General features: G+C 38.1%; 1 protein-coding gene across 9 annotated transcripts in view; it reads left to right on the forward strand.

Annotated features, from left to right (window-relative positions):
* LOC101476772 (uncharacterized) overlaps nucleotides 1-15,500 on the forward strand; it is a 144,401-nt gene that overhangs the window by 60,017 nt on the left and 68,884 nt on the right. For all 9 annotated transcript variants that reach the window (XM_076882880.1, XM_076882886.1, XM_076882888.1 and 6 more), the window contains 2 exons: nucleotides 5,964-6,055; nucleotides 15,229-15,342. Coding sequence is in view for 4 of the 9 variants with exons in the window: in XM_076882886.1 (XP_076739001.1) it covers nucleotides 5,964-6,055; nucleotides 15,229-15,291 (155 nt within the window). In the remaining 5 variants the exon portion in view is untranslated. The remainder of the gene's footprint in view (nucleotides 1-5,963; nucleotides 6,056-15,228; nucleotides 15,343-15,500) is intronic.

The following is a 15,500-nucleotide window of genomic DNA, read 5'->3' on the forward strand; positions in this document are numbered from 1 at the left end:
CTCGCACTCAGTCTTTCTCTCATTTCAGTCAGTTTTATTGTTGACAAACTGAACGGTTTGTATCACAGTCTAGTCCAACTTAACTGAATGCAACCATCTGGTACAATTATAGCTATTCTGAACTATGCAATTTATGAAAACTATGCAGCCCATTCAGCAACTGAAGAATTTGAAAGTAAATTAAAACAAAATATAATTTTACATTAAATAAAAAAGTTTTAAACTTAATTAAAATAAAACATGTCTTAAATTAAAATAAGTAAACTGTCATGTTTATTGCTGCCAAAAAAAGTTAAACACATTTGGACAGTGAAGGAATGTCAGGATTCTTGCTCAGAAAAAGGATCAACATGCTCTGAAGTCAGAGCACAAAAACTTTTTTTGTAACAAAATATCGATTTCTGCTGTCCCTGTATCGATACATTATTAGCAAACAAAATATCACGATACTACACAGTATCGATTTTTTCCCCCACCCCTAGCTCCCATACGTGTCAGGAGTATCGGAACAGTTGAGATGCATTTTTTTCTAAACACCGGGTCTCTGTGGCTTTTAAACCCAAAATACACTGCGCAAAAAATTGGTTCACCCCAAGGATCGGGTTCCCTGACACAAACAGAGTAACATAGTGTACGCTGTTAAGTGCCAGGAGGATTGCCAGGATTTATACATCAGGGAAACCAAACAACCTCTGGCGAAGCGGGTGGCACAACACAGAAGCGCTACCTCATCAGGCCAGGACTGTTCACACCTACAGGCCAGTGGACACTCTTTCAATGATGAGGATGTACACATCCTGGACAGGGAAGAACGCTGGTTTGAGCGCGGAGTCAAGGAGGCCATTTACGTGAAAAGGGAAAGACCATCTCTGAATCGAGGAGGGGGTCTAAGGGTACATCTTTCACCATCTTACAATGCTGTGATTGCAGCCATTCCCCAACTCTCTGTGAATGGGACTCATGGCCATTGATCAGTGGTCTTTGATCAGTGGGTTATAGTCAGTGGTTGTTGATCAATGGTCATGAGAATTTGCATAATTATGATTAAGGAACTGACCTCCCAGCCCATTGTTCCTTCAGTGGGCTGGTTTCAGTCATTATGCAAATGTACTGTTTATAAGATTTGGGGAAACCTGCAGTCAGCTCAGACTGAAGAAGTCACTCTGATGAGTGACAAAACTTTTCTCCCACAAAACGCTACATCCAGATGAACAGAATCAACTTTTGGAGATTTACTTTCCTGGATGATTGAGAATGCATCAAGACAAGTAGATGATATTTATAGCAACCAGCTTGTAGATATTGCTGTGCTCTCAAGATTAAACTAAACTGTGAGTATTATGGACGTACACTATATTTGCTTGTACATGTTAGCTGTACGCAGGACCATGCGGGTGGCTGAAGAGATTTTTTTCTCTCAAATGATTTCTGTTGAATATCTGACTGGCTCTGACTAACTGATTCCAAAAGATATTTAAATTAACAGTCAGTGTCCCAACTACATTGGAAGCAGCTGATATGTTCAACTGTTTGCTAAAAATGGGGCACATATAGTATGCACTTCAGAAATGAGTCACAGTGACATTCATAAACTATCTCATTTTAAGGAGCAGCACTTGAGCCTTTGATTTCATCTTTACCGGAATTAAGACTCTAAAATAAATTACATTTGTTTCTTCTAACTTTAACTTAACAAAGTAAAGATGCTGTGTTATTTGCCAGTTCTGTCAGTTTTCTGAGGGCTTGATGTTATTCAATTGTTATGCAATAAATTTTTAAACAGACAGTGGGTAGACAGTATTATTGTTTCTCTGTATTTGTGCATTATGTGCATGGTTGTCTTGCATATGGTGGGTACGTCTGTCCCCGTATGATAAGGACCATCTGACTTGCTGATGGTTTTCTAAATATGGTGATGCTCTGGGACAGGGTTATAGTAATGAGCCTTGGCAGTAGCTTGCTTTAGTATTAAATGTGCATCTCCCTCCCTTTAAAGGCAGTAAAGCATGTTGGGATGCAGTGAAATGTTTACAACACTGTGGTTGGCTCCTTCAACAGTCCTGGCAGCAGAGGCCATTATTGCAGCTCACATTTCTAATCACTCATCCTTGGCAATCAATCAAGGCCCCACCCCCTACCTTTCTCGACACTGCCATAGAATTTCAGAAGTCTGCATTACAAGGACACTCTAAAATGGCCTCACAGAATACTTACAATCATCAACTCAAGTTAAAGAGTTTTTTCATTCTGTGAATGTGTAGGATCTGGTGTTTTGTGGCCAGCTGAAACCTCAAGGTTTCAGTGCTTGGTTTAAGTGTCCAAGGGGACGTATTTTACCTCAGGCTTTTAAAAGCAACCTCCTGGTGTCAAGTACAGCAACGTGGGTGACTTTTTCTTTTTAAACACAACTGAAATCTATTAACGGAGCAATTTTGTATCCTTTTTTCAGTTTGTTAGGTAAATTAAATATTTTTAAAATGCACATTAATTTGTTTCTTTAAACCACCTTATTCAATATGGTACTCCTACATACCTTTTAGAATATGTTACTGAGAGCTACTGCAGGAATCACCGTTGTTCACAATTGTTCCTTTTAATTAAAGGCTATTGATATACTAATATAAACCTAGATTCTAAAACCACCAACACATGATTGTACATTGTAGTTTCACTTCACTTCCCTGGATATGCTGCAATCTTTGTATATCAAAAGATGCCCTTAAAAAAACAACACAATGAATTCATGTTTCACTTATTTCATATACTTTAACATATATTCTAACTAGTGTCATGAAGTTTTCTGTACCCAAGCTGAAAACTGAGGTTCTTTCACATTCAAACCATATCATATATTCAGACCTAGCCTTGACATCTTTCACAGGTTTAATTTCCGCTGCTCTGCGAGCTATGAGGTTTTTCTTTATCGTGAAAAGCAAAACAATGTGCAAGAGATGAATGTCACCTGAAAAAGAAGTAGTGGTTCCTCTCAATAGTTTTTAGTTGGTGTTCATGATGATGAAAAGACATTTGAGTTTTTATATTAGTAAGAAAGAATTACCGCTATGCTTTTGACTGTGTCAGGCTAAGATTGTTTTTTAGCTATTGCTAAACTTTGCTTTATTGTTTAAATGCATTCTCATTAGTGTCATCTACTGCAAATTATTTGTTTACATGCGATGACTGTGTAGTAGATTATTAGTAAAAACTATGGTAGCACTACTATTGTCAAGGCTCTTTATATAATACAGCTACAGAAGTCCTTCTCAGTTCTTCTGACTGATAAATTGAGTATATGACAAGTGCAAAGTCTCATTTAATCCACTACTGTCTTGTCATTAAGGGTCTGTGTCTGTACAAAAACCTCCTCAAGTTACATTTATTTGTGTACATTTACACAAATGTATGACTACCCAGAGCCGACATATTCAACGTTTTTTGTAGTTCTTCAAAACAAACAAAAAAAAAAACATCGCCATGTAGCTTGATGTGGATGACATCATTTTTAGGTTGAACACTGACTGATTGAAAAGTGGGGTGGAACACGGAAAGGAGCAACAGTGGAGTTCACAGATAGTTGCTGCAGTGGAAACTTTTCATTCTTTGTAGCACTTGTTTTTACTTGAGCTCTTTCTATGTTAGGACTTTTTTCTGGGACTATCAAGAAGGACCAACAACTGGACAAGCAAGAGCAGCCCATCGACGGCTTGTTTGTCTCAGTTCCTCCTGGTTGCTACAGCTGAACCCTGCACCACATGCTCCTCTCTCAATGCTTTCACTTGAGAACAGTAGTGGAAGCAGTTGTAACAAACGTAAAGCACACACCAGAACAATGAGATAGCATTGCTATGTTTAACTGGAGTTAATGCTAACAAGTGCAGTTCTTTTGTAAGAGTGGACGTACATGTTGACTCCTTACACTGCTAACTTAAAATTATATAATAATATAGAAACTGCATATTTTTTTACAAATAAAGGGAAAGGTACTGTGTCATCAAAAGGGTGTCCTTAAATAATATTCAAGCAATATTAATGCACATTTTGTCATAGAAAATATAAAAAAACAACCCATTTTAATAGTGTCATTAAAATACTGGATCTATAAGCAGTATCAGTAATAGTAGGTGTACCATATGGGAATCATAATGATTCCCATCCTTATTCAGCATGTACTGGGGAACATGTGTATTGGTTATTATTACAGAGATAATTGAGGGGGAGATTTAAAGGAAAGAATCCATGTTTTATGATGTTTACTGCAGTGATGTCTCAGAGCGCGCACACGACACACACACACACACACACACACACACAGACACACACACACACAGACACACACACACACACACACACACACAATATGCACAAATGTGAAAGGGAAGAAATAATTTGTGGCACTGCAGAAGACAGGTGTCACTGTGTCCTCTTCGCTGGTCATAAAAGTTAATTAAAGAAAAGGAATTTTTATTATCCTTGGTTGCTCAAGCACAGGCAATGGGCTGCTGCTTAATAACAGCCGATAGTGGAGTCCAAGAGCAGTCTATTCTACAGCTGCTGTCAAGAGATGTGTGTAACCAGATAATAGCTGCCTGTAGATATATGCACAGTACCTACCTCTAACAACTGATGGCATGTTTTCTAGAATTCCAGTCTAGATGTTCACTCTGTATCAGGTGCTGTCTGTCTTGGTGATGCATGTGACTATATGCAAATATTAAAAGTATCAAATTTCAAGTCCTGTGTTTCTGCTTATGGCTGTGACTCCAGCAGCTTAAACAAACACCCCTGATTTCTCTGGACTTTCATAACTTGCATTCATAGAGGGTTGGGCGATGGGTTATTGTTCCAGCTGCCATCATCAATCTTGTATTAGTGAACTAGCTAAATTGAGCATATATTTTACCAAAATCTGATGTCAAAGAAAGAAATGGTTAATATAGGTCACAGAAGGAGACCATATCATGATCTTTCCACTTATTTTTCTTTCGTTCTTTCGTTGATGTATATGGTTTGGTTGGTTGGCACATTACTGCAGCTTGTTTCCAGTATGAACGCAGCTTAAGTCATTAAAAATCTAGCAATTCACAAATGCAAGACCACCAGAACGTGTGTGTTTAGTTTTTTCTGTATGTTTCTGTATGCAGCAACCGTTTTTTACATATCTGCTAACACTCAAGTCTCGGGATTCTCCTGGCTTTCTCCCAGGAGACTTCACGAATGTGTGTGACCTTTATTTTGAATAATTAGAATATACAGGTTAGTAAATTTGGCATGTTTGACTGTTGTTACCAAAGTTGCCAGATTGTTTACACATGCAGCCCACACACTACAGGTTCTACTTGTCTGTCAGCACGACTTGAATGTTTACTGTTAGTTTGTCCCGTCCACAGCTGTCCTGTCTCATTACTGTCTGTGATTTTTGTATTTACTTTTAAATTGTTAATTTGACTTTCAGCTAGCATTTTGAGATTGATTTGAGATCATGTTGGAGAAGTGATATATACACTCACTCAACACTTTATTAGGTAAATCTTGCTAGTATCTTAATATTCTTTGTGACAGAGATTCAACAAGGTGCTTGAAACATTCTTCAGAGATTTATGTCCATATTGACATGATGGCATCACAAAGTTGCAGGAGTTTGATGACTGCATGGATCTCTCCTATTCATCAGCATCACAAAGTTGATCTGTTGAATTGACAGTGGAAGCCAGAAAAGTCACCCATCAGGATATGGGTGGCTTTTATGTTTAAATGATGCTTAAGAGACCAAAGTTGTGCTATTAAATATCCACCACACTATTACACCAACATCACCAGCAGCCTGAAACATTTATACAACCATGTTGAATCCTGCTTTCATGTTGCTTATGTCCAAGTCTGATACTACTGTTTGAATAAGTTTTGGTCTGAATTCTTGCCTCAAAATTTCTGACATGAGTCGTATCCAATGTGATCTTCTGCAGCTGAAGCCAAAAGTCACAGGATTTTCACCAGAGACAAAACACTCCTGTTATACTGTGAACCTTGCAGAAGATGGAACAAAACCAAGTTGCAGGTGAGATGTTATAAACTCCCAGCTGGCGTTAAAACTTAAAGACAACACTACATTGGGCAGTTATTGGCTGACTGTGCCAATTTGCCACCCTGAAGCTAGAGACCTACATGTAGTTCAACTTTAATTACCAGGGTGAACTTGATATTAAATGAGGTGGGAGTGGAAGGAGATGAAAAAGGGTGGAGGGGAGAAGAAAGGAATCATGAGGTGGAGGAGGAAACTGAGAGAAGTGGAGTGGTGCAGCAGTAAAGGATGCATTAACCAATTAAAGTTGGGGAGCAGAGGAATTACGTGATGCAGTGATTTTCTTTTCTCTTGTAATTGTCATTGTTGTTGCAATAAGAAAGAGGAGCTAACAGCAACCGTATCATCAGGATCATCATAGCATACTTTGGCTGTATTTGTATGTGTTCGTTTACAGTCAATGTAAAACACATCACACATGCACTTCTGTATCATGGCAAGATAATTATATGTATCCCCTAGGTAAGTAAGACTAATACGATCCACCAGAATCAAATTTGCTTACATAAAACCAATACTAAAAATGCCTTTTGCCACTGAGATATATTTACATATTTGCACAATCTGCACACTTATGCTTAAAAATAATTATGTATGCATCAATATTTGATGAACAACAAAGACGTTAGCGCCCTGCAGTATTTTCGAGCTTGAGCCATGGGATTATGTTAAGTGTTCACACAGCCTCATCTATGATTCATTTTATTGCCAGAACCCTAGCCACTGCTGTTTTACTCCTCAGAGCTTTGTTGAGTCTGTCTGTGGGAGATAGCCAGCGGAAAGACAGAGGCTAAGGTACAGAATGGAGAGATGAGCATAAAAAGAAAGATGGTGAGACGACAGAGAAATGTAACCTTTTGTGAGTGTTCAATTTGAAGCTGCATTTCTCTCCCTCTCTGCCCCATTCTGGCTTTGCTCCTTTCAGTCCTTTTCCTCCCTGCTTTTACTGCCGGTCTTTCCAGCTCTCATTAATGCTAATTTATGCAGCCTGGCTGGCACAAAACTAGCAGGGAGGGTCTTCTCCCTTGATTACCAGCAGTGAGAACGGGGGCGGTGGGGTGGTGTGGTGGGGGGAGGCTGTGGTGAGGGTGACCTGGACAGACACCTCATTTAATTTAATACATTGGAGCATGCAGCAGCGGGGGAGTTGAGGCGAGGGAGGGAGATAATCAAGAGGCTGGGCCCTTATAAATGTGCTCTGAGATGACATGGAAGAGATTGGATTTGGAAACGAAGAGCAAAGAAGAGCAAAGCCAAGCGGAACACAATTGATTGATTCCATTCAAGTGATCGTACCCACTGATGAGGAATGAGGTTTTTTCTGAGGGAGAACGATCTGATGAGCTTTTTAAAAATTCTAGTGTTTTCATTGCCCGTCCCTTATTCAGCAAAGTCTCCCCATCTGCAGTCCCAGTTGCAGAATTAGTCACCATAAATGTCTCTTACGTAGCAATGCAAAACGGCAAGCTCAGAAGAATCAGAAACCTGGTTAAAAATCTGGTAGAATTTCTAAAGAAATACAGTAAACTATATAAAGGAGCAAATCTTGAAGCTGCTTTGTATAAGTAACTGGCGTTTACAACAGCTCAAATAAAGAAATATCCACAATGCAATTTCTTGGTTAATAAAATGGTTACCCTATAAATAAATATATAGTTTTTCCAATACTCCTGCATCTACCATAGTGGCAATAAAAATATAAACGTTAAGTAAAAAAGTAAAGATGGTTCAGTGCAAGCATGTTTTGATGGTTAGAAATAACATGTAATGTAAAGGCTGTTCTTATGTAGTAAATCAATTTAGGAGTTTACTTTGAGCTGAAGATGGGAAAGTGACATGACAGAATTTAACAATATACAGATGTCCTCTGTCTCTGGCTCAAAACTCTGTAAAGATTGTATTAGCATCCTGGCTCCAAAATGCAAAGCTAATATCATGAGAGCCAGTGGCCTGGCTCCAGTATTGAGTCCCTTCAGGGTAAAGTGATACCTGAACCCCCTCATCTTCTAAAGATGAGCAGTCCCATCATGAGGTTAGAGCACCTCTCTAAACACCAGCCAAGGGTCGAAACACTTCCCGCCCATCCGTCCACATACTGTGACGAATGGAAGGAAATCAGACGGTGGCCATGACAGGCAGATTATGAAATCCCTCTGTCTACATGATTTAGCCCCGTCTCTGCTTCTTAATCGCCATATGTGATTAAAGTAAACAAACGAAGCATTATTAGATTAGTCAGAAGGACATGGAGTCTTTGTTGGTGATTATCCTTTCCTTTTTAATGAAATGCTGCTTGAAATTAACATGGCTTTAACTAATTTGATTTAGCATTGGCCCAAGAAATACCAGACAGCTCTCATTTGCCTGCAGACAGTTTGAGATCCTTGTCAGGGGCTCGAGATCAAATGTTGGAGCAAGGCAAATATTTCCGTTCTTCTGCAAAGTTCACACGGCTTGATTGAGTTCCTTGCATCGCGTTGTTTGAGATACAAAGATGAGTTACCAAGTCAAAAACACAAGAAATGGTTTCTCAGTATGCAGTGGAACTATATCAACAAGAAATCTAAAAGTTACTGACACCATGAAAATATTCTGGTGGTCACTTTTATGGACACTGACCTATCTTTGTACTGACAGGGTTTATTAAAGAGCTGTTGTGTGCTTGGATTAAAGGGGGTCAGCAGTCGCATGAATAGCATCCATGTCTGTATTTGGCAGCGGGTGTGCATTGTTAGTGGAAATAAGCCTGTCAGTATAATCCTCCTTTGTGAGATTCATTAAAGATAGGATGCAATCTAGCTGATTCAGGTCTCGGTTTTGAGGCCACCTTTAGGTTCACAAAGCCCCCGTTGCTACAAAGGCTAAAGGTTTTGGGGAAAGGGTGCTTTTTATCTTTATCTACACTGCTTTTTCATTTAGATCTCTACTCAGAGCAGTGTGGCTCAGTGTTGTATGGCAAAATGAATTTAACAGCTAGCCATCTTCGAAGTGCAGCTGCTAATGTTGTTAAGCTTGAAACAGTAATAATTGGCTCTTATAGTAATATACCTATCAATCGAAATACAGTGTACATTAAATACAATGTATTGGAACTGCACCATTACATAATAGGACGCTATAAACTGAAATTCTTGTGCTCCAGATAGCATTGAAATATTTAGAGTTTTGTAGAAGATTCACTCCAAATGTGTATATTCATATAATATCTCACTATCACTATACGGTTGATTAGGATGCATTCCATATCTAATTTATGTTTGCTGAGTTTTTTGAACCATGGTAACCAATCAAGCCCTCCATAGAGAAACGGCAGGAATTTGGACGAACCTGAGACCAGGGTGCATTCTTGCACAAGTTTGCCCATGAATAGCACTTCATATTTTCATGAATTAAACTTTAGGAAATCCATTTAAAGAATGGCCTCTGTGGCTTTGACTGTCAGATACAGAGCCACTTAAAACCAGGGGTCACCTCCACGCTTGTTTAATAGCTACTTAGAGCACCTTGGTGAGTGTGTTTTTGCCCTCGCCGGCCATAAATACTTATGGACATGGCTGGGTTTATCCTTTTCAGTGTTTTAAAGGGAAAACTCTTTTGAAGAAAGCACCACCAAACTCTCACCCAGGGAAGCCTTGTGCCTAAAAATGACAGTAGTTATATAGATGGTTTCAACGGTAATCCTCTAAAACAACTCCTGTGGTATAATTCACTATTCTCTTAGTAAACATTTATATTGCTGACAATATGTTGTGCTAAAGAAGGTGGGATTCAAGTTAACACTAAGTGACACTTATAAATCTCAGAGACACCAAAAGAAGGAGATATGGCCTCAAAGAATCCTGACATCTTAAGAAAAAAAAATCCTAATTGCAGAGATTATGGTTATAAACAATCACAAGTTAAACAGGGAGAAACATCAACCAACATGTTAAAGAGTAGGCAAGTGTACTTAACAGTTTTCTCTGATGACACTTTCTATAATGTTAATTAACTTTGCAATTTTTAATGCTTTTTAAACACTACTTTGGGGAAAATCAAAATTTTTACATTTTTGTTTTATCAGATTTCTCTGCTGATTTTATAGTATATAGAATATATTGTGTATTAATCATTTATTTTGATAGCTAGGCCCTTTGCCCCTCCTAGTGCACTGCCATGGACAGCTGTCTTTACAGAGCTCCCTTCTTCACCCAGGTCTCTGTGCTGGTGGTTTGCCATCAGTGTATTGTAGTAGTATTTATAGTATTATTTGTATTAGTATTATAGAAATATTTATGGTGTGGTTATTAGACTCAGGCCCAACCCACCTTTTCTCATCCTGGACTTTGGAAAAGGCAATGTCAGAGTTAATCATTTACATAAGGGCTTTAGAATAAATGCTCAGGGGCCTTTCTTGTAGGACATATAGAGGTATAGTGATACTAACGTGTTTCTGAGGAAGTGGTAGTTTATAGATGTATACATAAATCAAAGACTGTATAAAAGATGGAAGTAGTTTTTGGGTCTGAGAAGGTTTAATGTTGAAGTGCCTTAAATATGGATTATTTTAAAGGCCACCAGGGGGTTAAAAAATTCTTCTGGTCCTATAAAAGCCCATGGGAAACCAGGGTTCCTGACACGATCTCTATGAATACTTTCCTGTTGAGTTTTATGGTCTCGGTCATTTATTTTGGGCCATATGAAATAAAGAATTAACTCAGTTTTGTAAATCTATGTTTCAGAAAGGAGGATTATCCAAGGTGGGCTCAGTGGTTAACAACTTGTGATTGATAAGAAACAAGATGAGGTACATAGTTTTAAAGAAAATAGGAAACAGGAAAGCATCTAATTTTGTTAAAGGTCCATTTAAAGAGTCATGAGCAGAACTATTTTATCCAAGACTTTTGCATAGTGTGAAAGTACAGTGGCTGTAGAAGAATGACACATGGTATGTTGGTTAGATTATTGTTTACTGAAGTGTTGATGACACGTATCATAGAACAAATCACCCTTAGGAATCAGTTTTCTTGATTAACAACAGAAAGTTTTGCTCCTGTTACCCCTTGACTGGACTTTTAGCCCCGTCCCTTAAAAATGTTCCTTTTGGGCATCGGATCTCCAAGCAGCAACTTAAGTTTAAAAATTTAAAAATATTGTTCAGGGTGATATACTAGTTCTAGAGGTTAAACATAGAGGTGGGACTCAACACACAATTTTAACCTTTTGCAAAATGCTAAGCATAGCAATGAAAAATATTGTATTTTATTACCTTTTTTTAAACTGCAAATTATGTCTGCAAAGATAATCTTTGTCAATATCTGTTTTGTCCAGTAAGATAAGGTTATTATCTTATAGCAGTTACTTTTTTTTTGCTGCAGAATGAGATTGTTAAGCAGTCTGTGATCTGTGAATATCACCAGAATAGAACCAGCTGGCACCCAGGTGCGTCCCCTTGAGTTGTGCTGATTGATGAAGACTCTGGCAGTCTCTCTGAGATGCAGCCATATCGATATTTGATGTCTCTGTATCGATACGATATCTGTACACAAAAATATTCTTATATCATATTGTTATGATATTTTAATTAACATATGATATGAATATTTTAAGCTATGCACAAATAAAATACGGATTAAATACCCTACATTTATACAGGTTTACTCACACATTGCATACATGGGGATTTATTTATTTATTTATTTATTTTGAGGAAGTGTCTGATGATTATCCAGATGAGCTGGAAAAAACAATCAAAAATCAAAAGCACACACACAGTCACACAAACCATAGCACCCTCTGCTTAGCAGCAGTGCTATACTTAAGAACTGGTATATGCGGGGGGGGGGGGGATTGACTTCACTCAATCTGATCATGTGTGATTATTGATATGAATATTTCTGTGCTATTGTTATATCTTTTCTGAGCCACTTAATTTTGGTCTTTCAACCATATCTATGTTTTTTTTTTTCAGCTTTCTTTTTCTTTCCACTGGCTGGTGGCAGCAGGGAACTTACTATGCATTTCACGTTGAACTGAGAGTATGTTGCTATGGTGGTTGCTAGGGATTTAGCCTAGAGTGACGTTGAAAGTCCAAATATTAAAGGTGTCCTTCTGATGCAGAGGAAATGGAAGGTGTGAGGAATGAGCAATTGCCTCAGAGTTTTTTTTATGTGCCCTTTCATTATCATGCCTCTCTCTTTTGAAATAGCGGAATTGATTTTCAAAAAGCAAGAAAGGAGTGTATATAAAGGCACACGCGACAACAAAAGAGGAAAACATTACCTCTGCATATAATGCTTGTTCATTCTGGCAAATATTTAACAACCACTCAGTATCATCTTCTTAATGAACATGATAATCTTATCTGCTAAAAGGATAACAGAAACATTTGTATGGCCATATTTTACAATTATGTTTTTCAATCGTACCCCTCTTCCTAAAATACTCATTCTTAAAATCCTGTTCAGTAGTCTTGATTTGTCCTTGGCATTGAAAGATGTACAGATGGATGGATGGATAGAAATAAATAATAAAATAATAAAGGCATCTAATAATATGGCTAAATCAAATGCCAAAAGAGAGGGATGGATCAGCCTTTATAGTCTTGTTGTCTATTAAGAAGGGAAGTTGGACAGAAATGTGTTTTTGAAATCATTTCTTTCAATGTGTTTCCTAGTTCTTTGCAAGACATATATGGCAGTGAACAGGTTTATAATGCCCTGCTGCTGAAATTGTATAAGAAAGGAAAAACAAACTCAAGTGAGCAGGCAAAGTATGATTTTGGTTGCTTTCAATGTAGTGAATTAAAGTGCTTTGTGGTAATACAGCTATATGGGCTGAGCAAATGGAATTACCTTACTGTTGGATAGTGGTATTTGCTATAATACCATTAGCTCTAACTTTCCCTTGCTTAACAGCTTTGCTGGTAAATTCTATTAAAAAATTAAGAAAGAAAGAAAAACATAAAAGACACTCATACAGATAAATAAAAGCCAAAGTACCTGTGTCAGTGATTTTTTTTTTTTTTTTTTGCAGATGTTGCGTGAATGTTTTGTTTTTGTTTTGCTTAGCAGTTAGCATACACAGTTAGCATACACTCACAGGTTTTTGGACAATGACACTTTTTTTGTCATTTTGTCTCCAATGGATTTTAGTCAAAGTCAGATTTATTTGTATAGCACATTTAAAACAACAACTGTTGACCAAGGTGCTGTATAATTAAGACAATTAAAAGAAATAAAAACATAGGGAGATATGATAAGAGTTAAGAAAAAGAATCATAAAATTAGAAGATTTGAGTGAGAAATTTAAAAAAAAAAAAATAGTAATACAAACTCATTCTGATTTAAAAGCCAGGGAATAAAAGTGGGTTTTCAAATGGGTTTTAAAAGTGTCCAATGTTGGGGAGGTTCTGATGTGAAGGAGCAGTTCATTTCACAGTTTAGGAGCAGTCACAGCAAAGGCCCGATCTCCTCTGTGCTTTAATCTGGACCTCGGGACAGCCAGGAGCAATTGATCCGCAGACCTCAGTGATCTTGCAGGAATGTACCAATTTAAAAGATCAGAAAGGTATGAGAGTGATGAGATCGATTTTAGGATCAGTAAGTCAAGATGGCCATGGGTGTACCCCACCTCTCGCCCTGGTAGCTGTGATATGGTCCAGCCCCAGTTCAAGGGGTTTGAGAGCTTTATGGCAACATATGACCGGTTCCCTCATTATTCTGTTATTAATTAAGATGCTAGAATATTTAGAGTTGATTCAAAGTGTTGAACTTGTTTTTCATAGCTTTACACTGGAACCCTCAGTAGGAGGTTATAATATAGATGTGGATGCAAGTGATGGCAGAGATGATTAGGCTGAAAACCCAAATCAACAATCTGGTACCTTCTTGAAAAGATACAGTGGAGAAAACGGCTAAAAACTAGATGATCGCAGAATTCTTTCCTTGATTAAGAAAAATCCCTTTACAACATCCGTCAAAGTATAGAACACTTTAAGGCATATAATTATCACAATTGTCTACAATTAGTAGATGTCTTCATTAATGTAAATAGAGAGGTTTTATAGCAAGTGAAAACTACTGGCGGAAATCCAGCATGGGTTCTAGACTTCAGGCAGTCATTGACTGCAAAAGATTGTAATCTAGTTACTTAAAACAATCCTTATATTTTACTTTTGAAAAAATTAGAAACTCTAGGATTATATATAAAATGTCTGTAGGTTTTTTTTTAACAGTTAATGTAATACTTTCATTAAATCCCTTTAATTAAAGCTTAAAGTGCACTTTAATCACATCTTGGCAATTTCATTTAAAATCCACTGCGGTGGTGTACAGAGGCCAAAATTATATCATTGTTGAAATACCTCTGAGATTCTATGTCATCTGTTTTTGTGGGAAAGCTCCACTGATATTATGAAGTTCATAAAATACATTTACATCTTGCGGTGTTATCCTGAATGTGGTAAAGGTGTACTGTCATGTTATCAATTTGAAGCTAAGTCTTTTGAAGGTAACTTATTAGAACCTACAGACCTTAAAATGCAACTTCTCTTCTGTTTCTTTACTCCCAACTTTAAGTATTGGGGAACGATCTCCGGTTTCTTGACTTAAATCTCTCTCCTGGAAAGTAGAAACACAACACTCACAGTGTTAGCAAACTATCAGTGACAGTAGCTGTTTGCTTTCTATAATATCTTTGATTGGATGTTTGGATTCTTCTAAGTGCCTTTTCTTTTTGTATGTGACTGCTTGATGCAAAGCCTTATTAAGCCTGTGGCAATCAATAGCAGTCTAAATGATTATGTCTGTTGTCTAACTCAAAGGCTTAAGGCCTGGGGAGGAAAAGACCTGCCCTGCCCTTCCTCCCACTTTCTCTTGTACTGTGTTTCTCTGTGTTGTAGTCCACATCTGTAGCAGCCATCACACAACCTCAGGCAGGCTAGTTAGCCCAGAGAAAAGAGCCTGAACCCCCGATCAATAACTTTAGTCTTGTCTACCTAATTGCTCATTGGTCAACATTGGCGCCAGACTATATGTAAGTGCTGTTCGCCTGACTGATCGACTTTGGCTTTCTACCACATCCCGCCTAGTGTTGGGCTTACGGTATGCCTCTGTCTCTTCTCTTTTTTCTTGTGTTCTCGGCTCTCTTCACCCATGTTCGGAATGGAGAAATCCAGATCTGGTCGTCCCCTGCTCAGCCACTCAGCAGGGATGAGACTGTCCACAGACTGAAACAGCATGTGCTGCTTCTGTCATCAGGCCCGTGACTCCGAGGCTGCTCAGGTAAATATCCGGGTTTAATGACGCACGGGAAGATTAGCCAGTTGCTATGGCTCACAATTTCAGTGAGCGCCAGGAAATTAGTCAGTCTTGCTTGGGGTTTTGTGAACGGCTTATTATATGATCTAATGCAGACGCACTTTATGAGTGTGGTGCAGTAT

This window comes from Maylandia zebra, linkage group LG1 (assembly GCF_041146795.1).
Source record: "Maylandia zebra isolate NMK-2024a linkage group LG1, Mzebra_GT3a, whole genome shotgun sequence".
Lineage (NCBI taxonomy): Eukaryota > Metazoa > Chordata > Actinopteri > Cichliformes > Cichlidae > Maylandia > Maylandia zebra.